This window comes from Excalfactoria chinensis, chromosome 2 (assembly GCF_039878825.1).
Source record: "Excalfactoria chinensis isolate bCotChi1 chromosome 2, bCotChi1.hap2, whole genome shotgun sequence".
NCBI classification, from domain to species: Eukaryota; Metazoa; Chordata; class Aves; order Galliformes; family Phasianidae; genus Excalfactoria; species Excalfactoria chinensis.
The window spans coordinates 101,499,808-101,527,628 of record NC_092826.1 but is presented as its reverse complement, the minus strand read 5'-3'; the positions used below and the strand labels follow the sequence as shown (position 1 = coordinate 101,527,628).

The 27,821-nt window shown below is 40.4% G+C and overlaps 1 protein-coding gene across 1 annotated transcript in view; it reads right to left on the bottom strand.

Annotated features, from left to right (window-relative positions):
• Nucleotides 1-1,331: 1,331 nt before the first annotated feature.
• Nucleotides 1,332-27,821, bottom strand: part of SCIN (scinderin) — a 45,575-nt gene continuing 19,085 nt past the window's right edge. Inside the window, exons 5-16 of the mRNA XM_072327645.1 lie at nucleotides 15,956-16,048; nucleotides 15,189-15,321; nucleotides 13,557-13,645; nucleotides 13,135-13,350; nucleotides 11,813-11,934; nucleotides 11,522-11,612; nucleotides 8,474-8,644; nucleotides 7,878-8,055; nucleotides 7,286-7,407; nucleotides 5,711-5,788; nucleotides 3,947-4,007; nucleotides 1,332-3,020 (exon numbers count right to left, since the gene is read on the bottom strand). Of these exons, the coding sequence (XP_072183746.1) occupies nucleotides 2,887-3,020; nucleotides 3,947-4,007; nucleotides 5,711-5,788; nucleotides 7,286-7,407; nucleotides 7,878-8,055; nucleotides 8,474-8,644; nucleotides 11,522-11,612; nucleotides 11,813-11,934; nucleotides 13,135-13,350; nucleotides 13,557-13,645; nucleotides 15,189-15,321; nucleotides 15,956-16,048 (1,488 nt within the window). The 3' untranslated portion in view covers nucleotides 1,332-2,886. The remainder of the gene's footprint in view (nucleotides 3,021-3,946; nucleotides 4,008-5,710; nucleotides 5,789-7,285; nucleotides 7,408-7,877; nucleotides 8,056-8,473; nucleotides 8,645-11,521; nucleotides 11,613-11,812; nucleotides 11,935-13,134; nucleotides 13,351-13,556; nucleotides 13,646-15,188; nucleotides 15,322-15,955; nucleotides 16,049-27,821) is intronic.

Here is a 27,821-nt window from a genome sequence, read left to right as displayed (position 1 = left end):
TAAGATCAAACTGTTCAATTGAATTTAGCTGCAGTTAGCATCATCATTTACAGTAGATCTGTTGCAATAGAGTACTGTGTACTGTGGGTCAAAACAGGCGTTTAGAGCAGTAATTCCAGAGGCTGTGTCCTCTCCAGTGTGCAATCTGTAGTTATATTCTAACATTACATATTTTATGTAAATTATCAATACTGCATGTAATATTGCAGTGTCCTATTTACTCCGAGGACTCCTAATATGTTTTCTCTGCAATTAAACTGTACTAACTAGTGATGCTGTGTTTTTGACCACATGAATACTTGATGTTTGGAAACATAATGAAACTGCTAACTCAGGGTCTAAATTTGCTATGCAGAATAGACTGAAAATACTGTTACTCTCTGATAATAATGCAATATGCAGCATATTCTTGAATTAACTTTACTGCATACATCTGCGCATTTTTTTCTATTTACTCTGCAATAAATATGTGTATTTGATATGCCTATTCATAAAGTTAACATGCTTAAATACTTGCTTGAAAATAGCTTAATCTTCAGTATTTCCCAGCAGTCACAGTTCTGTCTTCTTCAGAGAGAAGGAAAGAAATATATCTTTGTAAGAACTGCATACACATATGCATATGAAAAATAAACATTCTCACTCCCCAGTAAAACCAAGAACAATGTTACGAGCAGCTCTCATGCGCAAAGCTCAATTGCAAACATTGTTCTGTTATGAGCTCTCAGTGTTCTTCTCAACATCAGTAATCAGTGTGCCAGGACAATGCACTGCAGACCAAAATGCTTGGGCCAGGAGACCACAAAAGCTTCTCTGTCTTATGCAAAGGAGATGAAAACAGGCTTTCACAGTGCCGCAGCACATGCTGACAGCCTGCATAGGGTTCAGAGCTGTCAGCATTCTGGCAGATGTTGATGTAGAATGAGAGCAAATCTTGTTTAATCCTTGGTTAAGGAGCTACTCTAACTGTTAATTTTCAAAACTAATTGTATGCATATGTCAGAGACAACCATGAGATAATCACAGACTGCTCAGTGGCTGTATGAAGTGTGCTAGCTGAGTCACTGAAAAGGTCTTTGTGCTCTTTCCAGAAACGAAGGACATCTCTTCTACTCTTATAAAGAGAAAGCGAGACCTGTCCTATTTCCTCTTGCCAAAAAATCATCATTCCTGCAGTCAGTCATTTTTGCAAGCAGGGAATTGCCTAATAATTAATAACTTCTAAGTGCCCAGTTCTCAAATTCTCAGTTACTGGGAAGAAATAGATCTTTGTCGGGTAAAGCAGCTTCAGAGTAACAAACAAGCAAACCCCCACACTCAACCTCCCATTGCATAGTCCACCTAAAGAGGAAAGTATCTGCTGTTCTTTAAGAATGTTTTCTAGACGTCAGTGGGTGCACTGAGCAATAATGTCACAGATAAGAAAATCAGTTTTGCACATAACGTACTGTTTCATAATTTTATTTTAAATGAAATGACATCCAGATACAGCCCAGTTATTTAAGAAAGGATTTAAATGAATGTTTAAGGCTGAAAAAGCTCCCTGAATTAATTGATTTAGCTTCTCTTTATTTTTTGTCGATGTTATTATGAGCTCAGACAAAATTCACTCTACTGCATTACTCAGATTGAAAATCACAGTCATAAAAAAAAAAAAGGAAAAAATAACTAAAATGTTCACTTTCCAAACTATCTTATGAGAACAACAAAAGTGTTGAAAAGCTTCCATTAAAAAGCCACAGTGACGTGATTTCCTGCTGTACAAACTGTTTAAAACAAGCATTCTAGGATAAATGCTTAAAGCAGCACTCTAGATTTGTAGCAGGAGTTTTCCTAATGCCCTTAGGGAGACTTTTCTGGCAAAACTATAACTTAAAAAACATACTTTGAAAATGCACTCTTAAATTCACCAGAATACAAAAAAAGAAGTCCCAAATAACAGCATCTGAGAGAAAATTACTATATGGTGCTTCCTCATACTCCAAATTCCCAGGAATGCTGCTGAAACAAGAAGTTTCCTTGCTGATATTTGACCGAGACCTGTTTAGAAAAGGAATTGAAAACACATCCCATACCTGACAATGTGAACAAACTCCATGCCACGAAAGCACAAGGGACTGCTGAGTAAGGCAACCGAGGCAAAGCATGGCTTAAGTGCAGTCTGGTTAAGGCAGAGTAAGTAATTTCGAAGCTGTTACTTCTTCCACTAAAAAGTAGTTCCCTAAAATGTGCATGAGAACTTCAGTTAAAAAGATCCAGAGCTGGAGGCTGGTTTACATAGAGAAACCTAAAGAAATCCATTATATTGAGTTAGATAGAATCTTAAAACAAACAAACAAACAACCACAAAGCACCTTCATATTCTTACAAGTATACAATCCAGAGCTCCAGGTATAATATTTAGACCAAGGATAGCAAACAAACGTGTTAAGAACAGCTTTGTCAAAATACTCATTTTGTTTGCCCTTTGCAAGGCAAAGCTCTGGATCAGGCATCATCTGAAATTCTATACCAGCCAAATTATGCACAAAAAATTATGCTGACTTTACACTAAAGGAGTTTCTTTGGCATTGGTTTGAATTGTTAAGGGAAGGCAGAATTTGGCCCATTTTAGCCCAGTAAAATAAACTGGTCCACAGCTTCTTTGTGAAGAATTCATACGTTACATATTTCCTACCTGAAAAGTCCCACCCACCTCAGTTGACAATTATCATTTATCCTATCCAGCACTGAGAACTGCTAAGTTATTCAGATAAATATATCAAAGCTCAGCAAAGGGTAACAACATCTGCATTGTGCTGCTGCATAAGCTTATGCTTAAAAGTACTAGAAAATAGTTGTGCACTCATGATTCTTTGGCTTGAAGCTGAAGCTCTCTTGGGTAGCTCAGTTCTTCCATTTGCTGGAATCCCAAGCCAGGAACCAGCCCGTGAAGGTTGGGGGCTCGTGTCCCTGCTTCACAATAACGATGGGGGTCCCCTTATCTCTGCCAGAAGGGTCTGTTTCAATATAACGTTTGGCTAAAAACGGGGAAATAAAACATGTAAAATATTAGTTAATTCCTTTGGTATAAAAAATACATCAAAAGCTCAAGAGAAAGAACCCAGGGCTATTATAATAAAGTATTCCATCCAATTATTTCAAAGGTAATGAAATGATCGAGTAATTGCTGATTTCTCCCAGCTGCCAGAGAAAGAATTTTCCACAAGAGTCAAAACAGTGATTATTATTCTGGTCAGCGCACTGCCATACAACTGTGTTTTGGTTTTGGACTGGGAGAACACATTTGCTGGTGCAGTGCAAATGCACAAGCTTCATTCCCATTTTTGCCATGTAAAAGCTTTGAATCCGCATTCAGTACAGATCCCCTGACATCTCAGTGTAACATCAATACCTACTGGAAATGCAGCAGGGCAACCTTAGCTGCTTTAAAGGAACGCCTGCAAGCATTTTTACCAGCAATTCCATCAAGAAGGCTCAGGTATAAGCAATCACACTAAAGATGACACAGGATTGTTCAAGGAGTTGCATTCCAGGTAAATTGTCTTGAATTGTTCTGCAATAGGAATTTTCTCCTCCAAGGGTGGCAATACAGACAGTTGGGGATTTGTTGGCTTTCCTTTGACTATACATTCTAGGGTTTGGGTCAGTAATACCTCATTTTATTTTCAGTGCAGTTTCTTTTCACTGAGCTCTCCTACATTCACTTTTAAAAAGCTCTGATTAATTTTTCTCTTCGTAAATTTAGAGATAAGCAAGATGTACGAGTTTTAAATTACATTTAAAGGAGAAAATAATCTTTTCTGGGGTTAAATTCTAATAAGCTCAATAACTCTTTTAAGCAACACTGGAAACAGAACTACGTTTCTTCTTCAATATGTTTTAATTTGTTTAAGCACTATTGATGCTGCTTCCCTCAGAATTCTGCCAAGTTGATTTGATTTACCAGATTTAACTGATTCCTGTCGTTCGGTTTCATTAGCATCTTTCCCAATCCAGACAAAAACCTGCAAACAGAGGAGAGAAAGCTTTAGCTCTTGTGTTTTCATTAGGATTTTATGTGCAGTAGGCAAAACACAAAACAGTTGATTCCACTATGAGAAATAATATATTCTATGAAAGTACTGCAGAGATACACAAGTCTCGTAAATCAAAACTAATGCGTGTTGTTTTTCCCTTGCTAGAGAATGTAGATCTATACTCAACAATTTCACCACTCTGTTGACACTGGAATGCCAGCCTTGATGCACTCAGATGAAAGGAACTCTTAATTATGTTTTCCATGGTCATCTTTTCCAAGCTTGCAAGGAAACTGCTCTTTGGGTACAGGTGAAGGTGCTGAACAGGAGCTGTCTCTGGATGAGGCTCTGTGTATGCATCAGCACTTGTGCCCTGAGACAGATGCTAATACTTCAGTGAATATCTGGAGCCTCAGTCTGCAATCTTCCTTCCTCTCTTCCTCTCTTCCTCTCTTCCTCTCTTCCTCTCTTCCTCTCTTCCTCTCTTCCTCTCTTCCTCCCTCCCTCCCTCCCTCCCTCCCTCCCTCCCTCCCTCCCTCTCTCCCTCCCTCTCTCCCTTCCTTCCTTCCTTCCTTCCTTCCTTCCTTCCTTCCTTCCTTCCTTCCTTCCTTCCTTCCTTCCTTCCTTCCTTCCTTCCTTCCTTCCTTCCTTCCTTCCTTCCTTCCTTCCTTCCTTCCTTCCTTCCTTCCTTCCTTCCTTCCTTCCTTCCTTCCTTCCTTCCTTCCTTCCTTCCTTCCTTCCTTCCTTCCTTCCTTCCTTCCTTCCTTCCTTCCTTCCCTCCTTCCTTCCTTCCCTCCTTCCTTCCCTCCTTCCTTCCCTTTCTCTCTTTCTTTCTCTCTTTCTTTCTCTCTTTCTTCCAAAGATCCTTTTGGAAACCAGCTTCTTTTCCCAGATTTCTTCCACTCCTATCTGAGTCGGTATATCCCAGCACCTTCTCACCCAGCTCTTATTACTGCCTTCCCCTCTGCTCCTTCTTGAATGGGCCAAGCACATTCCTTTGCATTTCCTAAAATCTCAGCCTTTTTCCCTTGAAAGTTAGGCTGAGGAAGACAAGTAAAGCATGATGTTCTCCCCATTTCCCTCCAAGGTGCAAAGAGTGAATAGAGAGAATGTGAGACATGGATGTGTTATCCACACTCACACTAAGTTGGCTTGACATGTAAAAATCTCTCAACATTTTCAGTTTTCTGTGAAAAACTCAGAACTCAACTCAGTTCTTCTGAAGTAATCTATGTTAAGGTCCAGCGTTTGTCCCGTTCTCTAATAAGAATTTTTCATAGGTAATGCTGCTACATTGATTTTGTGGCTTATCTATACCTTTTTTTTTTGCAATAACCTTCTTTCTTAAAATTAATAAACCTTAGGGATGAAGTCAAGAACATTATCGAGAGCCTCAATCCTGGAGCTTATACTCTTGCAGCCTCCACTGGTTTTAGTGGGAAGTGTCTGCTGTGGTGTTACATTATACTTAGAAATTCAGTCAACGTGTATTCACATTAACGCATCATAGAGCTCAGAAAATACAGCTCCCAGTGATACAATTTAAAGAAAGCAAAACCTCAGAACTACGATCTTTCCTCCCATCTTACATGCTAAGTTGTTAAGAACAAATTCTTGTTACCACAAAACAACCAAACAAAAACAACCAACCAACCAAAAAAAAAGTAACAGTGGTAAAGCGCACGGCTTACCTGCTCCCAAGCATCGAGTAACATGACATCATCTTCAGCCAGATCATCCTGAGTGAATTCTCCTGGGACCTCTTCAATCTAAAAAGGACACACCGGTGGGTATTTTTTTTTTTGCTTTAATGACTTCTCAAGACCTTTCGATTTATGACAGATTCTCAAGACCTTTTGATTTTAAAGGAAACTGTGACCATTGTGAATTAGGACTGAAGTTTGCCAGAAGGAAAAGACAGAGATTTCCATAGTGCAACATGTACCAAACTAACGAAACCAATTTTACAGCTGAGGTATTCATGCAGCTTACATTCATTAATAAAGAAACTGCTCTGATTTGCAGTGGGTGAGCTCAGTGGTGAAATACACATGCAAGTATGCTTTGCAGTCACTTGAAAATGAGACAGGATAGTTAACTAAGCCATTAAGAATTAGCCCCCAGAGGAAATGCAGACTGCTTGCTTCTTCCCCGGATTTACAGGCAGACAAGAAAGCAGTTTAATTTTCATCTGTATGAGCAGGAGACCTAATAATGTAGCTAATAGATGGCCTGCTAATTGTAAAGGTCTACCAAGCATTTGGCTATGCTTGGCTACTCATGCAGGAGTAGCAGAGGGATTGGAATCGGTGCAGAAGTCAGTCCTTTTTCCTCTCTAATATGATGTGGTGGCCAGAAGATCTGAGTGATCTGACCCCCTTGTGGTGAGCTCTAGCAGCGGTGAGTCGAGTACTAAGGAAATGAAATGAGAGATATGGAATTGCACAAATTTGGAGGGAATTTAAAACAGAAAACCAAGCTAGTGCAAAGCTGCCAGCAGGCTATTATAGTGAGACTGGTTCCTCCCACTGTGTTTCACAGGAGTATTTTAGAAGTTTGCTAGACAAATGTGCTTTGCTATTCTTAAAGGATTTTCAAGTCCATATTAAAGGATCCAATTTGTATTATCTCTCTTGATATGAATGAGATTTCTCTTAAGGAAACTGCAGAGATGATAGCCAACTATGCTGCCTATCTAAAAATTAGTTCATCTTTTCCAAACAGTAACACCTTCCCAGAATATGAAGTAATTAAGCCTAACCTATACACTTAATATCCAGCACACAGCTCTGGATATTTCCTCCTACCTCCCTGAGCACAGGTCTCTACAGGAAGTTTCAGGCTAGTAAGGATTTCTGGCAAGGGTTTATGGTGTTCTTTTTCCTCACCCCCCGCTGTCAGACACGTTAGGGGAAAGGCACTGACCTGCACTTTTTCAGAGAAATGATAGCAGTCTGGCAGTGCTCTGCAAGAACACAATTGGTTTTCGCTGGGCAAATGCCTCATCTATTTTGCATCTGCAAGCCTCCAGTCTGCAGCTGAAGCAGGCTGTACAGACATCGCCATTATTAATTCTTCTGTCTCTTCTCTGCACTTTGATTGATTCAGAGCATCAAGCTTCAACTCTCTAGCTCTTGCTAAGCACTACTAACTACACAAAGAAAAGCCAGGTCCCCAGATTCACTTAATACCTGTTGGTTCCCAAGATAAAACATGTCAGAAATTATACTATTAAAGAAAAGGGAAAGTATCCATTATACACTTACAATAAATCTGCCAGTCTTATTCGAACAACCATACAGGCGAGGAGGATGATCTTCAGCCTTTGTCAACAGCTGTGATGAAGTCTGATATTTTTTTTTGCCTCCAAGTGCTTTCCAGAATTCCTCTGAAATATATAATACATAATTTATATAGCAGTGGATTTAACATTTCATGGTTTTGCTTGATACTATTTCAAGAATCCCTGAACAGCATCTTATTTGCTGCCGCAAAGTTGAGTGCATTTTCTTACAGTTCTTCCTCCAGTTTGTCAACATAACAATAGAGGTGTTGCTTGCAGACTTACATAGAGCAATGTTTTGCTCCCCTCCTGGTCACCATGGGCTAAGGAAGGATCACATTGCTCTGCAGCACCTGCTGCTGCCCTACGGACTTCCAGGGCATTGCACTACTTCTGCATCAGCCAATTCCAGATAGATTTCATTGTAAAATGTTGTGTTAGATTTTCAAAGGGAGAGAGTGAGCATATGGTTCTGCTTAGAAAATACATAATTGTGAAAAACATTTAGGCTGAATTTCCATACAGTGCTGTATTTCTCCAGCTGCCCATTAGAGACTGCATGGCTTCAAACCAACCTGGTTCCTGGCCTTCATTAATCCTAGCAGCCTGGCACTTAAGAACACTGGCAATGTATTGAGCTCCTTGTTCCTCTTCTTTGTTTGCTCCTTTTCCCACCCAGGTGTAACCAGTGTTGTTTGGAAGTTTCAGAACAAAGACATCATTGGAATTCAGTGACATTGCATCAACATCAACCTACAACATCAAGAAAGAAACTGTTTTACTCTTCCCATTTTCAAATAATATGGGTCACTGTTTTGAATGATTATATAAAACATTCATACAGATGCTAATCAGCGATGCTTCATTAATTTGAAAAGCTCCTGGATTTATACTGACATCAATTAGAGAAGAACTTCTCTTGAAACTAGGATCTGACTTAAAGGACAGATCTTAGGACTCTGGCAGTAGGAAAGCAGTTTCTTACAGTATCCTCTGCAGCAAGCAGATTGGTTGCAGCCAGTTATACTTTATTCCCTTTTATCTTTGAGACAGGTTGGTCATACAGAGCAGTGGTTTTTAGAGTTGTGTTCATACTAGATGTGACTATTCAACAGAGATCATCAGAGCAGCTCATGGCAGCCATACCATATTATCTAGCAGGTGACCTTACCTCAGCAATCCTCGTAATGGACATCAGGTTCCTGCGGATTTGGAAGAGCCGTGTGGGTGGAGCAGGTTTCTGACCTTCCTTCTTGGATGTCCCATTCTTGTAGACAATAAGTGGTTTATTTTTGAACAGGCTCAGTAAATGGGGAGGTTCTTTGCCTTGACTGACTCGAATCTGTACATACATAAAGAAATGCGATAAAAGAGACAAGAGGACATGGGTAATTATTTTTAGCCTTTACTGAATAGCATAGAATCATAGAATTACCCAGGTTGGAAAAGACCTTGAAGATCATCAAGTCCAACCGCAGCCTAACCAGTACCCCATCTCTAAAAAAAAAAGCCTCTGCTAAATCATATCCCTGAGTACCACATCCAAACGGCTCTTAAACACATCCAGGGATGGCAATTCAACCGCCTCCCTGGGGAGCCCATTCCAGTACCTAACCACCCTTTCTGTAAAGAAGTTCTTCCTAATATCCAACCTGAACTTGCCCTGGCGCAACTTAAGGCCATTTCCCCTCGTCCTGTCACTTGTCACTTGTGAGAAGAGACCTGCCCCACTCTCACTGTAAGAACCTTTCAGGTACTGGAAGAGGGCGATAAGGTCTCCCATCAGCCTCCTTTTCCCCAGACTAAACAGCCCCAGCTTCCTTAGCCTCTCCTCGTAGGGCTGATTCTCCAAGCCCTTAACGAGCCTCGTTGCCCTTCTCTGGACCTGCTCCAGAACCTCCATATCTTTCATATCTTTCTTGTGCTGAGGATGCATAGAGGATGTTAGCTAATAAAACTAGGAATGTTAGCGAGTACAAGAACTGGCAAGCTGAGAAGCTATAAAATATAGTTCCAGACACGTTAAAGTTAGAGTAGTTGTGAGATTTGTTGTCAATCACACCAACACACAGACAGGATTCAAACCTCTAACGTAACGTCTCACTGATTAAAATGTCTGCTATCTACTGTAATGAGAAAATTGCATTTCTTTCAAAAGAACTGTCGTTTCATGGAGCTTCATAGTGCCACTTAAGTCCACTAAAAAAATAACCTTTAATTTTAGGGGCTGTGCATTTAAACAGAAGAGGGCGGTTGTTCATCCTGATTGGTTTTTTATGTGTGCATTCATCTGTAGTATGATGAAAAAGATTAATATAAACCCATCTTACATGAATAACATGGATGACCAAAGGGAACTTCTATTACAGATACAGAAGACATTGTTGCCATCACGATGAACACTGAGCTACAAAGAACTGCTGTTTTTTAGGTTAATGTACTGTAAAAGTTACTTGCATACAACTGTTCATTCTCCCTTTATGATAGTATCCTCTGTCTTTCCCCACCTAAGGAAACAAAAACTGTGACAGCTCAAGACTATATTGTATATAGATTTTGTATGCAAGTTTTCCTTGCTTTATACAAGGAAAAGTGACTCATGTCTTGTGTGAAATGAAGGCAAAAGGAAAGATGGCAGGAGAGAAAAGCTGATGGGGACAGGGGGAAGAAAAGGAAATAAATGGAAAGCTGCTTGTCAGGAAGGCAGAGAAAGGCAGCAGCACAGGGAGGAACCATGCCTGTCTTTTGGGGCCATACTAGATCTGCTTCCTATGTGAAACACCCAGGGGACACAGCAGTGCCAGGCTGAAGATGCTGCTGTACTCAGCCAGAGGCAGTGGAGCTCAGTATGAGCACGCTGCAGAGCCCTGGTGCCAGCCACTGAGCCACTGAGCCCTGCCTGGTCAGGCTGGAAGCAGCAGAGGGCCAAGGAAGGGCTGCTGCAGACCAGCAGGTCATGCAGGGCTGCCAAGGAAGCACTTCCAGACGCTGCACTGCTCGACAGACTGAGAACACTACCTGACTGGGACACCTAACGTGTATGCTTATGGATACCAAGCTGAAAAACCGTGGCAGGATTTTACAAATGACAAACAACAAGAACGACCAAATGAAAAAACACCCCAAAACAACACAGAAGAAATGCGCTGAGGGAAACGTTCCAGCAAAACAAATGCCGTCATGGCGCTTTATAAGTAATTTGTACTGTAGTGCCATCTAGTGAGCAGAAATAATACACTTCAAACCTTTCCAACAGTGCTTAAACACACGTTAAGTACAGGTAATATATTTTAGGTAGGCATGTATATACGTACAAATCCACACATGCATATATACTTGTGTATTTATAAGCATATACATGCTTACCTAGAATATATTACCTGTACTTAACACGTGTATATTTATACACACACAGCTCTAATAAAACAGCTTCTTAATCATATTATTGCAGCTATTTAATTGTAATGTTGTTATTACTGCAGTACTGGTCATAGGTATGAGATAAGGCTATATGGTGCTGAGCTCTGTCCAAAGACAGAACATATGTTAGGAATACTTCAAAGAATAATTAACTGGAAGTATTTTTAAACTTTCCTTAGTATAATTTAAGTAATAAATTTTAACTGATTAATAGACAGAAGTGTAATCTGCCTTTTAAGATTACTGTACTTTGGTGGGTAGGGGAAGCCAACAAGTAAGAAATGTATTTGAAGATAAATATGAGGATCAAACAGTATTAGTTGTATGAAGAAAATAAAAGGGGAAAGCTGGAAAAAAAAACCCAAACAACAACTCCAACTGAGTTCAAGTAACTGGCATCTGTACAAATGGGTCGATGACAAAAAGACTGTTTGAATACAAACTCATTTGTTTTTGCAACTAAGGAGATACATTTATCTTCTGTAACTAAGCTAAGTGTTATCAAAAAAACATCAGTATGGCAACACAAGCAATTCCTTGCAGAGTGAGCTGTGAGGTAGATTTACAGTGCTTCATGGCTAATCATCATGCCATTAAGCTGTGGTAAAATACAAGTAATTTCAGGCAGTTTATGCACTGAAAGGAAGTTAAATATCTTGATGCATGACAAATGCATGCGCAGAAGGGGTCACCATTAGCAGTTGTTATTCCCTGTCTTCAAACACTATCTCCTCCTTTCAGTTCTTGTTTCAGCATCCATATTGTATGCTCTGTTCAGTGTTATCCCAAAGACACTAACCTGCACAGCCTGATCATTCAATGACCGGTCGAGCTGAACAGTCAGAAATGCAGATGCAGTCAGTTCATCTTTTGTAGCACAGGCTCCTTGCCTGAGAAAGACATTGTAAAAAACAAAACAAAACAAAAAACAGTGGTTGAGCCCAGTTTCCAAATGGTCCAGAGATTATACCGCATGTCAAGACATAGTAAATAACCCTGCACTGACACGTGACTCTTCTCAACAGGACACAAAGTCAACATGAAATAATATCCACATACTGGAGGTCCGTGCAAAGCTGTCCACACATACCATGTGTAGATGATCTGCCCTTTAGGATAAGTGTAAAGGATGATGTAACAGTCGCCACCATAGAACTGTCCATAGGTCTCAGGTTCCACAGGAACTCTGCCGCTGCTTTCCACACGCCAGATCTGGGGAAACACAGAAATCACTGCAAAATGCTAAACATCATCTTGAGCCTCTTCAAGATGCAATTTATTCTATCGTACCTTAAGCAGCTTTTCTTCTCTTCCCAAACGTTACAGTACATGACCAAGAAAGATTCTACACTGAAGTGTATGCATGCACCCTACATCCACTGAATGGATGAATAATGATGAACGAGCCACTGCAGTACACTGTTCTTTGCCTTGATGCTTTAATGTCATTTCATAACGCTATATTTGAACTTACTTTCTTAATGTCTTAAGCTGATAGTATGCAAGAATGTCACAACATTATGCTTCCCAGTAGAACTATAATAGTGTTTGGGGAAGGTAGTCAAGATGCAATTTTACAAATTTCTTGTATTTGATTAGCTACAGCTCAACTCAGCTGACAGCTTCCCTTCAAAAACATGCTGTTGAAATTATAAATAAAAAGTGCTTCAGATCTAAGCTGCTGTGGCTGAAATCCATGGACTATCCCAAGTATGAGGTCATAAATGCAGAAAATAAGCCAATAAGACTGTGAGCATTTATTCCTCCTCTTACTTTCAGGATCCCAACATTCAGACCTCTATTCAACAAGGTGTGTTGATGCAGTACCAAGCTAGGCCTGTGTAGTCCAAATATATTCCTTTGATTATACAAAAGACTAATCCGAAGAGATTTCAATGGGATATGGATAGATTTAGAAAGACTCTAAAGCCATTGTATTCTTTCCAAATTCAGGTAACTTGAGAAACACACTACAGACAAAGATGCAGACAGGACAGATACAAGAAGACGTATGTAGATAAATTGATTTCGGCCTCCAAAGGCAAGTTTTCCCATTCCAGATTTCAAGACAATGTGGGCTAGAAGTGTTCCTTTAGGTTAAGGATCATATTTAAAGTATTTCTTTTAAAAGTATTTTTTTAAATGGGAGACATTTCTGCTCTTTGATTTCTTTTGATGACTGCTACATCTTTCATAAGCATAGAAATAATATTACATGCCAGCATACTGCTGACAAAGAGATTCATTTTCCACTTCAAAGTACCTTGTCTGTTGGTAGGAGCAGCCATTAATGTAGTTTTACTTATCAGCTTAAATGGCAAAACATACAGCTGCAGTTTAACCTATTACGAGTAAGAGAACAAACTGGGTAGGTGGAAACTGGATGGGTGTTAATTACAACAGAAAAAGTACCTGTACTTTCCCTGAGCCATCATCTATCATGTTATGCTGTGCAGCCATTTGTGGAGACTCATGTAATTTGGTAGCATCAAATTCAATCTGCTCAATTTTAGCCACTCTCTCTGTGACGTATACTTTGCCGAAGCCATCGCTTTGATCTTTATCCTTCCAGTCCTTGAAAAATTGTTTGAAAATTGGCGTTTCACCTCCTTCTGGAAGCACTTGGATCTGAAATGAAACAGGAAACATGAGATGGAATGAAAACAAAGCTGTCATGGTTACTGAAATGAAAACTCTTCTGAATGATTTGTCAATAAACCATTGCCCGTATTGACTTATATGCCCTTAAAACATACTTTTTTTTTTCTGATTTAAAAACAAAGTCTTTAACAGAGTTCATTATCTCTTGCTACCATCTCATAAATAGATTGCACCTGTGTGTTGGCAGGATAATTCATCTGCTGTATGAATGCTTCAGCATTCTTCATGGCAGCCTTTCTTTCCTGTGGGTTAGCATCTTTGCCTGGTTAAAAGATAAGAACAATACATGAGAAAAGGCAGTGAGCTCATGTGCCCTGTTAAAATGCAATGTCCTTGAGCCAGATTCTCTGCTCATGCCTCCATCTTGACCAAACACAAAAGAATCACAGAATGACCAGGGTTGGAAGGGACCTCAATGATCATGAAGTTCCAACCCCCCTGTGCACTTTATCACCACTGTGCACTTTAAGTGCTGTGCTGTGCACTTTATTACCACTCTTCCCCACCCATTCCTCCTTGCTCAGCCTTGAAGCAAAGTATTGGAGATCTCTGAAAGCCTCAATGTGATGATTTATTTATTTATTTTTTGTATCAGTTCCAGCTGGCTGTCAGCCACTATGCTTTAAAGACTTCTTAGTCTACCGGGATGCTCTGATAAGCTATTCATTGTATTCAGTTTTGAATGAGACTATTAGCAAAGTAATTCACACTCCTCAGCTCTAGTGGTCTGAAGATTTCCAGCAGAGATGATAACTGCAGCCTCCCAGTGCAAGGGTGAGACTTGGAGATTAATGTGTTTTTGTTTTTTTTCTTTCTGACACACTATCATTATCAATGGCAGCTAAGTGAGGATACACAAAGGAACAGTAGGGCCACATTCACAAGACCTACAATGTATATGATTGCCTCATCCTATTGGCTTTGTTCTTCCAGGAGCTGTCAGTTGAAGAGGGAAAACCAGGAATCAGGCTCAGGCCTCTGAGCACAATACCCCCCAGATATTAATTTTTAAAGGTTACATCCCTGAATGCAAATACCTACTCCAGCAGAATGCTTACAATACTTCCTAATACTTCCTGGATTCAGAAGTTTGACAACTGCATTGATTAATTATTTGCTATTTCACATGGCAGAAAGAAATATAAATACCTCAGTCACAAAACAAAAAGAAGGGGGGCAGGGAGGGGGCAAGAGAGATACTCAATGTTAAATGCATCACCATAGCATTCAAAGTACAATGTCCAGACCTAATTCATCAATTCCCCTCTGGGAAAACAATCCATTAAAATGACTGCAGATAGTCCTACCAGCATTGATAATAACACTGAGAAATATTTGGGAGAAAAACAAAAAGCAAGCATATTTTCAGTTGGTTCCTGGAAGATGGAGACTGTAATTATCACTCACCTTTCAATTTCACACCTCCACAAATAAAGGTATGGAAATATAATGCCTACTTGTTATCAAACCTTCAAAGCCCATATTTCATTTAAAGATGGATATGTGGTGGCAATGCATAATATCTGCAGGATTCTTTACGTTTGCTTTGTAATTGCTATTTAGATAAGCATTTAAGCATTAAACTTACAGATGTCTTAAAAATAGACAGGATCTTTAGACAGGACACATTCTCAAAGCCCTCACTGAAATGAGCAGTCCTTGCCCACTGACCATTCCAAGGCAGAACCATGCCCATACTATGGGTACCGTGTCCAGTCAGTAAAAATATTGGCTATTCAGCGGATGCTGTATTGACTCCTTAGAACTGTGTTTCTTCTTCATTTCCAACAGAAGTGTCCTCTTACCTTTCCACACAAAGATCTTCCTTGCAGCACCGTTGTCCAGGATGAAGCATTCCTGTGACAAAAGCATAGCCATGGAGAAGGGGTTTTCCTCTGCTACCATGGACAGCTTCATGGATCCGCTTGCATCTGACACCTAAGGAAGCAATAATTGCAACTTCAGATAAATTCTGGTTTTGATCATCAAACTAATCAGATAAATTCTGGTTTTGATCATCAAACTAATTTCCATTCCCAAAATTACTATAAGAATTAGTTACTATTCCTATGCATGAAATCTGTAACCTGCTGGAAAGTAAGGACAGTTAATGACTTTTTTAGTTTCATTTCATGTTAAGTCCAGCAGAGGGAGATGTACTGTTAATTTTAGTGATATCTCACAACTTTTTAAAGTAAAAAATTTTCTCTTGTGCTCTCAGCTCAAACGTGTATACAGTTCAAGTGTGTATACAGTGAACAGCTCACAGGTAGAAACATATGCTTATATCAACCTATACAATGAGTTAGTTTCATCTTCTGCTACTACATCACCCTCACTGAAGCAAAGGGTATACCTACGTGCTAAATAAGAACAATTGGAATTACAGAACAATTGAAATGTTGCAGTCTTCAGGAAGAAATAGCTTTTTTTATTATTATTTTTTTTTTAGTAGAAGTGAATAAAAATCTTTTCTAGATTTCATTAAAGCACCCCCCTTTTCCAAATAGTTTCTTTCTTCTTTTCTCAAGAAGGCAACACAAAAGAAAGATGAGAGACATGAACTACTTACCATATAGAGTTTAGCGCTCTTCCGGTTTGCAATATCAGCCATCTCATCGTCATCATCACTACATTCAGGAAGCTCTGGCTTTTCCCCTAAGACCTGGACAACAAGAAAACAATAAAATCAATACAGACAGAGTATAGATTCTACAGTATGAATACACAAATACTTTCGTGTGTTGTTCTGGTAATTAATTAGTTGGCATCATCTTTACCTTTCATCTGATCTAAATCTAAACTTGTGGATGACTTCTTACAATTTTTGGAATGGCTTCACTTGTTAAATGTTTGAGAATAAAATTAAAGCAAAACGAAATATATGAACTAAAGTTATCTTCAAATATATTTCAATTGCCTACAAACGATCAGATTAGGAGTTCAAAAACCTTTAAAATTACAGGTCCCTACTTTCATTTTCACAGGAAAAAAAATAGCAAGGATCTTGGAAAAAAATCATGGGGTGAGCAAAATATTTTCTTGTTCTACCATTAGATGATCAATTTTAACACCGTGGTAGTTTTATGTCACAGCGCACCAGGGACAATGTTATAGCACCTATTACTAGAATAAATTCACAGAGGTTCAGTAAGAATATCCAGATCTAAATGTTGTGTATAGATTTGTATGAATTTCAATGTAGTTACATCCCAAAGTGAAGGTGGTAATGATAGTTAATAGGTCACAAGTACAAGTGATCTAACAGCCTTCCCACTGACACAGCAGATTTGCGTATAACATGGAGTTGCATGCAAAAACATTGTAAATATTTGATAACAAGGAAGCCTGACAAAGCATATAGCTGCAAGGAACTTGAAAGAAAACAAATGTAGCATAAATGTTTTACAGAAACTTGGCATCTGTGGAGACTTCTAACCTAGCAAAGCCAGTACACAGCCATGTTAAGTGTGATTGCTCCAGTTTAATCTAAAATAACGTACTCTTAGCCCAAAAAGTAGTGCCCTCAGAGTATAATAAAGGCATCACTAGGAGCTCTTCAGTAGCTAACCTTCAGCTTTCCCTGAATATGCACTATGTGGCTGCAGGTTTATTCCTGTGCAGGCCAAGCAGGGCCAGACAGTCATAGCAGGGCCACCACACTGGCGAATGACCACCTAAAGGAGAATGGCCAGCCATGGCAAATTGTCACAAGTGTTCTGAAAATGTTTCCCCTCCTAGGTTTGCACACTAACAGCAGCCTACACACATGCTGAAAAGCACCAAGAATAACCCTGTCTTTGTAATGCATATGGAATACCCATGGCACCACAGTAATTAAGCTTTGTTGTAAGCTACTTCAAGTGATACAAGATCTACCAGCCTTACAATTTGTGCACAAGAGTCTTTGAGAACTATGCAGGTGCCACACCAAATATATTTAAAATGAATTTACAAAGCACCTGATGCTGTTTCTGAAAGCATGTTGAGGAGGGCTGTGCAGCCAGCATGGCCATTGGAATAAGCCTTCAGCTGAACCCCTACTGGAATACTGTGTGTGCCCATGACCGGAACAGGAGATGAGACAAAGGCAAAGTGACCTGAGGCAAGCAAGGACACCAGTGATGCTGTGAAACAGACACAATCTGTGTGTGAAACAATACAGTCTGAAATGCACAGTCACCACGCTAGGGACAACTTATGTCATTCCCAACATGCGCCAATTTCAGATGCTTTGTTCTATAGACTATCGGAAGACACATGCAACAGAAGGAAAAACAGCGAGTCTAAACAGAAAGCAATTTATGCTGAAAAAAATGTTCTGTCCCAAAGAAATTCCTCCTCGGGTAAGTTGCCTTCCTTCCTTCTAATAGAAATGTCTGTGGTACAGCTGAGTCCGCATGTACCCGCATATATGACAGTTGATAAATGTTACCAATAAGATTACAAAGAGCTTATCAAGTTGGTAAGTGGGACTCTAGAACTGGGTTGTGTAATTACAGAAGCATATGGCTGGCTGAGGTGCAGTGCCAGGTGCCTCATCTTTGTGTAGCCGCTCTTCATGTGATGAATCATAAATAAAAGAGATCACACCAGCTTAGGCAGAGTGAAAGGCTCCTGAAACTGTTCAGCATTGTTCTCTGATAAAATGATCTAAATCAACAGTTTAAAGGATACTGAACTTATGGTCCTGTTAGTTTCACACACACTGTGTTGGCAACAAGCACTGAACTTTACTTATACAATTCTCCGTATGCCAACAGCCCACTGGGTCATGTCTCACATGCCAGTGTGCTGACAACCTAGAGCTGGTTCTCTTGGGATGCTCACAGGTTTGGGGCCCCAACATACACATATACCCCGAATTCAGATCCACGGATCAAACATACAGATCTCTAAACAGCTACATTTACTTCTGGGCTTCCAACCATCTCATCAACACCAAGTCACAGCTTCTGAAAATACACAGATAGTCACACAGACTTTGTAACCATTTCTTTCATTTTTATTATTGTTTTATTATGATGATTATTATTTACCATAGTAGAAATAATCTAAAGCATAGCTGGGGGCCCTGAAAGCATAGCTGTGTCATGGCTGACTCCTGTGGGCCTGCAACCTGTAAAATCTTGCTTGATTTTAGAAACACAGAGACTCCTCATATTTCTCCACCTGATCTGCCAGTGACATATTAGGCTGTCAAACCCTTCCTCACTGTCTGCTTCTCCATCCCAGAGCAATATCCATCCTCTCCCCATCACTATTTCCTGCAGTTTTAGCAGTATCCTGAAGAAAAACACCATCAACTCTGGGCTCACTATGGTGCACTCAGGCATATTACAGGTACTCTCACACACTATATGAGGCTGTTCAACTACCCAAAGCTAAATCTACTACAGTTATTTCAGAATAAGGCATGTCCAAAGCTGGTTGTGTCCGTGCTGTCGCCTGACACTAGCTTAGCTCTCAATGGGAACATCTGACTATAGATTTAACATGTTTTATGAGAAGTGTTCATGAATGCCACATTTTAAATCCTGTCCAGAGAGCTAAGGATGGAATAAAATAGAAAGTTAATCTGCATTACTTTTAAAAGCTTTTTTCCATGTTGCTTTCTAAGTTATGTTAAACTTTTGTGTAGGCAATGGTAGGTTAATGCAAGAATATCTCAGTGGAGACCAAGAAAACAACGGTTCCTCTGCAATTGCCCAGCTTCATTCTTATCTTACAGTAAATTCAGTGTAGTCTATCCTGCTTGCAAAACTATAATCCCATTACATCTCCTTATGCGCACACCTCCGCTGAAGTATAAAACAGAGTGCCAGAGTTTCTTCTGACAATGGAAATTCCACTCTCTTACCCTCCAAAAGAATAGAAGGAATCACAGACAAAAGGTTGTAACCTGTAGGAATGAGACAAGGTAGTTTTAAGTAAACACACCAAAGGAAGGAATTTAGTAAACATTGTCTTCGCAACTGGAGAAGCCAGCCCTGCCACAAAATAGGTGACACTGATTAAATGGGAACAGGAAGTTTAAAGGAGCTCAGTGAGGCTGAAAATCCAACAAGGAAAACAATGCTCGAAGAACAAGTCAAGTGAAGGTTAATTAAGAGAGCAAACCAGTTTCATACAGTTTAACTTGTGTACACTAGTGCTGTGTTTGTGTTTCTTTTCACTGCACAACTTGGGTGAAGTTACTGGGTCTGAAACTGAACTATTTGTTGTGGCTGTGATCCCAAGCTTGGGTTTCAAACAAATTCAAACTCCCCTCTTTAAGTGCTAAGAGCAATAGAAAGAAAAGCAAGTGAGACGTTTACAGAGCTTAAGGCTCCTTTCAATTACTTTCTTACATGCTCTGACTTAAGTAAATACATCTGCTACTGCGAACTCCAGGTACACACATACTGGTGACAGAGAAGAAATCTTTCGTGCAGAATGATGGCTCTGAACTACAGACACAGTGTGGACTCACCAGCTGATAAAAATTTGGGTTTTTATATTAACCTTCAAAACTAAAGAAGAATATTACAAGGGATGCCTCTCTGAAACAAATACCATCTCAAATATCTACTCCAGTAAGCAATAAGAGAAAATATTCCAGCTGAAAGAAGAAGATATAAAGGAGCCAATCCTTGAGTATCAGCACAGATGGGTGCCCAGGGGAACCTTTAGGCAAAGGTGGCTCTAGGGCTTCACTGCTAACATTAGTGGCCACAGTTTCATCTCTATCACATCGGCTTACTGCTCCTCATGCCTGCAAATGATGACTGCAGCAGATATCTGCTCCAGACAAAAACTATTTTTGACATTGGCCAGTAATGAATGTATGAATATGCTTATTTCACTGTTTTGTTGTTGTTTTTACTGTCGCCCAGAGCTCTTTCCATCTATTTGAACAAACACAATCTTTCAAAAAATTACACTTCGATCAAAGAGAAAAAGAACAAAACATCTTTTGCTGAACTGCTCCCAGGTAGTCAGCAGGATTTCTGCCTAAAACTGCCTCTCACCAGCAATTGCAGCAACAACAGATGTCATTACATGCTCACCCCGAGCAGAGGACCTCCCACCAGTCCCAACAAAGATTGAGAATGAGATGGAAATGCCATAAGGTGCTGACAACCAGACAAAAGGATGCTTTCTGTTAACACACCGTTCTGGCATTTTGATCGTTTGTTTGGTTTTACCTTGTAATTTCTCAAAAGCACTCTCTGGTATTAAGATTTAAACATGATCTGTATGCATTCAGGATGCTGCATAATAGCAAAACGCATCAGTTGCTCGTGGCACTTTTGATGCAGAAATTATGGCCTACATTTTTATCCAGTTTCTGTTTTCTTGGGAATTTCAAATGCAAATCTTAATTTTATTCATAGCTCTGTGTTTAACTTCATCAAAATAGAGCATTAGGTTTTGGCAGCTTATCATATAATATTTGCAATTTTGCATATCTGTAATAATTTGAATACAAAGCCTTGACTTCATGTGATAACACTATTCTAACATCAGTTTTCTGCTCTGTGAAATAGACATGGAATAACACATTCACGAAAACTCACTGAGATCAGTCCGGAGAGAACCATGTTTAGCTCAGAGGTAAAGCAAACTGCCCTCTGTCCCCCTGGGCCCACAAGGCTGGGAGTGCATAGAATGAGCTGGGGAAACCCTTGCAGCTGCCATCTTCAAACACCCAGCTTTTTGGATGTCTCCAAGATAAACAGTGATTCCATGATTGGAAAGTTGGGAGGACAAATGAGGGTAGATAATGATAGGACAAGGGGAAATGGTTTCAAACTGAGACAGGGAGGTTTAAGTTAGATATTAGAAGGAAGTTTTTCACTAAAAGGGTGGTGATGCACTGGGTCAGGTTGCCCAAAGAGGTTGTGGATGCCCTGTCCCTGGAGCACTCAAGGCCAGGCTGGATGTGGCTCTGGGCAGCCTGGTCAGGTGGTTGGTTGGCAACCCTGTCCATAGCAAGGGGTTGAAACTGGCTGATCACTGTGGTCCTTTTCAACCCAGGCCATTCTGATTCCATCCACACTACATTAATAACAAACATAGGGACTCTTAGTTACCATCACTGAACACTGAAAACTAAGCTGTTCAGCAGTCTGCCCACCCACAGCATAATTACAAATACAGTAAGTAGTTACACTCTTTTTTTTTTTTTTTTTTTTTTTTTTTTCCCATTTATACCAATCCTTTCTACTCCTTTGGTTTCTTTTTTAACTCTTCTTTGTTACATCCTCCTCAAATACCAGCAGAGGTTTTACAATTGAGACCCACAGAGACTCTCTTGCATCCTTGACTTTATTGATGCCAGATTTAGCTGTTTTCTTGGAACACGATGAAGTCTTTGCAGCTTTGCGGACTCAAATTGTAAGCCTTCAGGGTTAAAGCCCCTTGTGCTGCAAAAGTTACTGCATGCTTGTGTACTAGAAAACAGCTAGTGAAAATCAATCAGTAACTAATGCTAACGGGAAGCCTCAGGCACTAAGGCACCGCCTACATTCAGCTTTTTGTTCTGTAAGCACACACTTTGGCAGTCTTTTGCAGTACTACCATGTAGGTTCACCTATATCTACGGTGTTACACATTGGAAATACTAAACAGGTCCCTGTAAGAAAGGAAAGAAATAAAAAGGATTAAAAAAATCCCTTCTCAAGGTGCATTTTTCTTGGGTACATTCTGGATTTCAGGAACAAATATCTCTGAGATTTTTATTCATTAAAGAAATTTTTAGTTCTTCACCATGAAATCTCTAGATGCTATAAAGTACATGAAAGTAACTGCTAACAACTATTTCCTTTGGTCTTGTCTTCTTAATTATGCTCATTTAATAACTGAAAATTATAGCATTTCTTCATCAGTAGATTTCCTAATAGCCTAGCACACAAAAGAGGAAAGCCGTTACAAACTCCATTAGTATTCTAACATGTAATTATAAGATTGTAATTGACTAACATGGCAACCCTGCAAGTGCTATAGCTGCAGAAAAAGAAAACAAATATGAGAGATTTTCCCACCTACAAGAATGCAAATAAGTTATAATTTAATTGCAAGTACTTGCAGCAATTCATGCTGGTTCTAGTTATTCACTGAAATATTTTGTAAAGAGGCATCTTTTCTGGCATAATAAATCAGTTTATCAATCATTTATTATTAAAGCAGTTTGTAAAGGATTTAGCTCATTCCATGCAGTACATTTGAACATATTCTGAAGCAAATTACCAATGCAGGAGCTGAAATTTGCATTCAGAGGCCTGATTACAAGCCTGACTTTCAGAGGTACAAGCCACCTGCCCCTCCCTTTCAGTTCCCTTTAAGCACCTGATTGAAAACTGCAGCTTAAAAAGCATGATTGGTAATTCACAACGTTCCTGAAGAACCCTCCTGGCCAGTCTCTGCCCTTCAGGGCAGAAGCCCTGCTGATTTAGGCCTAGGGGAAACACTGGGCCAAGTGATGAGCTGGTGAAAGATAAGCTATACTGAAGTCAACTCAGTGGAAGATCCAAGCCATGTGCAATCTGTCTGAGTGCAGGTTGCACAACAGAGTCCTGTCAAGGCAAATTTTAATCAAAAAACAGGAGTGCCCTTAATGAAGGAGGGAGACTCTGCCACGTGAACAAAAACTATGTCGCCTGCTTTTGGCAGCTTGCAGATAACTCCCTGCAGGGCAAGAGGAATGTACTTTGAATCCATGTCCACAATCCTCATGAATTTAATGTAACAGTGTAAAAATTAAGCTTCCATTTCTCAGATGGGAAAGGAGGAGCCTTGAAAGTTATGCATTCATGTGTGCTAACACTCCCTGGACTATTTTGAGTTCATATCCTCTCCATCAGCATTCAAGAGATGAAGACCCAAATTCTATCCTTGCAGGTACATGCATATCACAGAATCACACAGAATCACAGAATTATAGGGGTTGGAAGGGACCTCTAGAGATCATCGAGTCCAACCCCCCTGCCAAAGCAGGCTCCCTACACCATGTCGCACAGGTAGCCACATATACCACATACCACTTCATGAGGAAGTGTATTCATCTTTCTGAGATGTAAATATAACTCAAAGTTTCAAATCAGGCTGAGAAAGTTGACTCTGGGTCTGAGTAACATTGCTTTTGCTAATTTCTGTCTATCAGCTTTCCTAAGCCTTTATATTGGCATTAAAATTTAGTTATCATCTCTCTTCTGTGTGCATCTCACTGTCCAGCCAAGTCTCTGCACAAGGGACAAGTACCACTTTCACTGTCAGCAGCCCCCCCATCAAAACATTCTTTTTCCTTTGTACAATGTTGCTTGTTCAAAGGACTGTTCAATGTTTCTTCTGTCCTGTTACTGAAATTCATTTCTAGTATTTATTGCACAAAATTCCCTGCACCTGTGAACTCCCTCCCTCCCTCCCTCCTTCCTTCCCTCCCTCCCTCCCTCCTTCCCTCCTTCCCTCCTTCCCTCCCTCCCTTCCTTCCTTCCTTCCTTCCTTCCTTCCTTCCTTCCTTCCTTCCTTCCTTCCTTCCTTCCTTCCTTCCTTCCTTCCTTCCTTCCTTCCTTCCTTCCTTCCTTCCTTCCTTCCTTCCTTCCTTCCTTCCTTCCTCCCTTCCCTCTCTCTCTCTCTCTTCCTTTCTTTCTTCCTTTTTCTTTTTTTCTTTTTTTAAACATCCAATTAGTGGCATACAGCCTTTCAGTAAAACCATGTACAATCTACAAGCAATTAAATTCTTCTGCGATACCTAGCAAACACCTGGCGTCTGTATTACACAGAAGTCGTAACCTTTCTTCCTCCTCTTGTGCCACCCTCACCCCTATAGCTCCTCCACTCCTCTGTTTACAAAACAAATATAATCAAGAATGAGGGAACAAGAAGAAATGCAAATGTTACGTGAGCAACTATAGCATTTTTTGCTTTCACAGGGCTGTGACTGAGGAGCCTGCTCTTGCTGGCTTCAAGGAAAATAACAGGTATCAGATGAGGGGAGCATGTGCTGTTCCTTGTGCCCTATGCAACAATCATCACTCACAGAATCATTAAGGTTGGAAAAGACCTCTAAGATCATCTAATCCAATCATCCACCTACCACCAACACTGCCCACCAAACCACATCCCTAAGTGCTACATCTACACATTTCTTGAACACCTCCAGGGACATTGGCTCCACCATCTCCCTGGGATGCCTGTGCCAGTGCCCAACCACTCTTTCAGGTGGGTTTTTCCCTAATAAAATCCAACCAGAACCTCCCCTGGCACAACTTAAGGCCATTCCTTCTTGTCCTGTTATCACTGAACACAACAGCATTCAGGAATTCTGAGGAGTAAGGATTTCTTAGGAGCTCTAAAGAAAAGAAGGAGAAGCAGGCTTACTCCCAGGAGGGGAGTAAACTCTTCGAAAGGGCTGATAATAGCAGGACTAGGGGAAATGGTTTTAAGTTAAAAGAGGGAAGATTTAGGTTGGATGTTAGGGGGAAGTTCTTTACTAGGAGAGTGGTTAGGTCCTGGAACAGGCTGCCCAGGGAGGTTGTGGATGCCCCGTCCTTGGAGGTGTTCAAGACCAGGTTGGACAGGGCTCTGGGCAACCTGATCTAGTAAAGGCGTATGTTTGGTGGCCCTGCTAGGCAGGGGGGTTGGAACTACATGATCCTTGAGGTCCCTTCCAACCCGGGTCATTCTGTGATTCTGTGATTCAGGCTGTGTTATCAGAAAGGACAAAGAAGATCTTTCTGTTGCTCAAAAATATTTAAACTAGGTGAATATTTACAGAAGTATTTTATGAAAATTGAGTTTACATCCATCTGATGTAAGGCCCATAGAACTCTAATAAAAAGCTGCACAGGACAGCCACAGATAATAAGGACGCAGAAGATTCATTTTGTTTTCTTGTGGCTTTGGACCTCAGCAGTGAAGCTTCTCATGTTTCACTGTTTCAGCCATGACAAAAATAAAACAAAACCCCAAAGTCTCAGCAGTACAAACTGCAACAATTAGACAGTTTTACAGGGATTATTTGTAGGAAAACAATAAAACAGCCCAAAGGATCATACAGTTTTGACCATGCAGGAAACAAGAACTGTCCTGAAAGTGTGAGATCACAGGATCATTAATGTTGGAAAGATCACTCAGATCATCTAGTCCAACCACCAACCCATGCCTTTGTCCACTCTAGACTATGTTCCTATGTTCCTCAGTTCCACATCTCCACAGTTCTTGAATACCTCAAGGGACAGTGACTCTACCATCTCCCTGTTCCAGTGCCTCCCCACTCTTTCTGAGAATATTTTTTTTCCTAAAATCCAACCTGAACCTCTCCTGGTGTAACTTGAGGATATCACCTCTCCTCCTATTGCTGTTACTTGAGAGCAGAGACTGACCACCGCCTTGCTACAACCTCCTTTCATGAACAAATGGTTAAGTAGAAGTTGCAGGATTAATTCATAATTTAGTGAAAACTCAGTTTATCCTATCCTTTAATTGGCTCTTATATCCTAAAGATCGCTCTGCTCTGCCACATATAGACTATCATGTGCTTGAGATGCTTGGGCAAAACAGCTACGTAGCCAGAACACTGCCAATCTAAAAATAATTCAGGTGTGCAATATTTCAAATTACACTAAAATAAGAAAACACATATGTTAAGACTTTCTCTTCAACTCCATCTTAACACATCAGATCAAGCTGTTGATGGGAAATGTGTGGAGGACTGCATGCCTTCCGTCTTTCTCTTGGATGACTTGGAACAGAACACTGCTCCCTGCATTACTGCAAGCAGCATCAGCTTGCTGGTCAGCTACAAAACCTTCTGACATTTCTCAGTTATCTCAGTGATCTGTTGGTACACAAAAGTGGTGTTGTGAAATTCCTGCTCTCCACTGCAAACAGTCAGGACAAGTCTTGATCTCAAAAGTGGGCCCAGGGCAGATTCTGACAGGGCTAGAAACTGAGGATTTGGTCCCGAGTTAGCTTTGAACTAATATATTTAGCGTTCTTTTTGGTTTAAAGAAAAAAAGAAGTGGAGTTAGCTCTAACTCTAATGTGGTCATATTACAGTGACCAAATTGACTCATGATTGCCAAGACCTATCTTTAGATTGGTCCCATGCAGGTTAAAAATTTCCTTTAACACAATTTGAGCATTCAGACCTAAGGCCCAGCAGAATGAGTAACTGTTCAGCTGTTTACATGTCAGAATCAGTGCAGAGCTGGCAATGGGTGAATTTCAATATGGGCAGCTGCAACTGCAGGGAGCAGTCACAGCTCCTGAGCAGGAGCAGCAGCAATTTCTCCACTTTAGTCACTTGATTTTTCAAATTACCAAGGCAGCCATCTTTTACAGCACTTCCTAGCTAAACCTGCCAGTTCCTCACTTAAAATGCAAGCACAGAGGTGAAACCAAGTGGATAAAATGCCTTTGATGTGCTTGCACAGGGAGTTTTAGCCTCATCCTCACAGTGGAAGAATTTCAGTTATTCTTGCAGCACCATTATAGGCCTTCCGTACACTCACAGCAAGTCTGACGTTGCCAGACATCCTGGATTTCCTGATTGTGAGCATAGGATGGTCATTGTGTGCTCCCAGGTAGCCTGTGGTCACAATAGTAGGGGTTGCCATTGTCACAACCACTCATGTACCAGTTTCCAGCCATTCTACTCTCCTAGGGCAAGCACGCTGCATGGGGCTGGCCTGCCACAGCAATTTATCCAGCCCTCAAGCACGCTCCAGACAGCTTTTTCCCATGGGCAAATTGTGCAAGGAATGCAGACTGATCCCAGGTTCTTGCTGAAACAGAGCAGTTGGGAGTAGGCAACTGCCCTTGTCAGAGCAGTTCACCTCACCCACAGCTCCCAGCAGGAAAGTGGGCATCCAGGAACCACAAACCCATTGCTGCTTTGGATAGTCTTGCGGCAGGAGAGAAATCTGGCAGGATTTGTTGTATGGAAGCCAACAGATTTTCAGCTTAGAGCTAGGGAGAATCATTCCTGATATTTATCAGAGGAAGTAACTAAGAAATCTCATTCTGATTTCAGCCATGCACTAGATGAAGAAATTATTATTTTAATAATACTCTCCCCTAGAAAAGAATTTCCATCCCCCCTCTCCCACCCAGGAAAGCTGAAGATTGAAAAAAATCCATCAAGAACTGAAATAGTATCTCCCTCCACTTGCCCATACCTTTTTTTCATACCAAGGGAAGAAAGAGTCCTAATCACAGAATCACAGAATTACTCAGGTTGGAAAAGACCTTAAAGATTATAAAGTCCTAACACACCATAACCATAGTACCCTAACTCTAACAACCCTCTGCTAAATCATATCTCCAAGCACCACATCTAAACGGCTCTTAAACACATCCAGGGTCGGTGACTCAACCACCTCCCTGGGGAGCCTATTCCAGTGTTTAACTACCTTTTCTGTAAAGAAGTGTTTCCTAACATCCAACCTAAACTT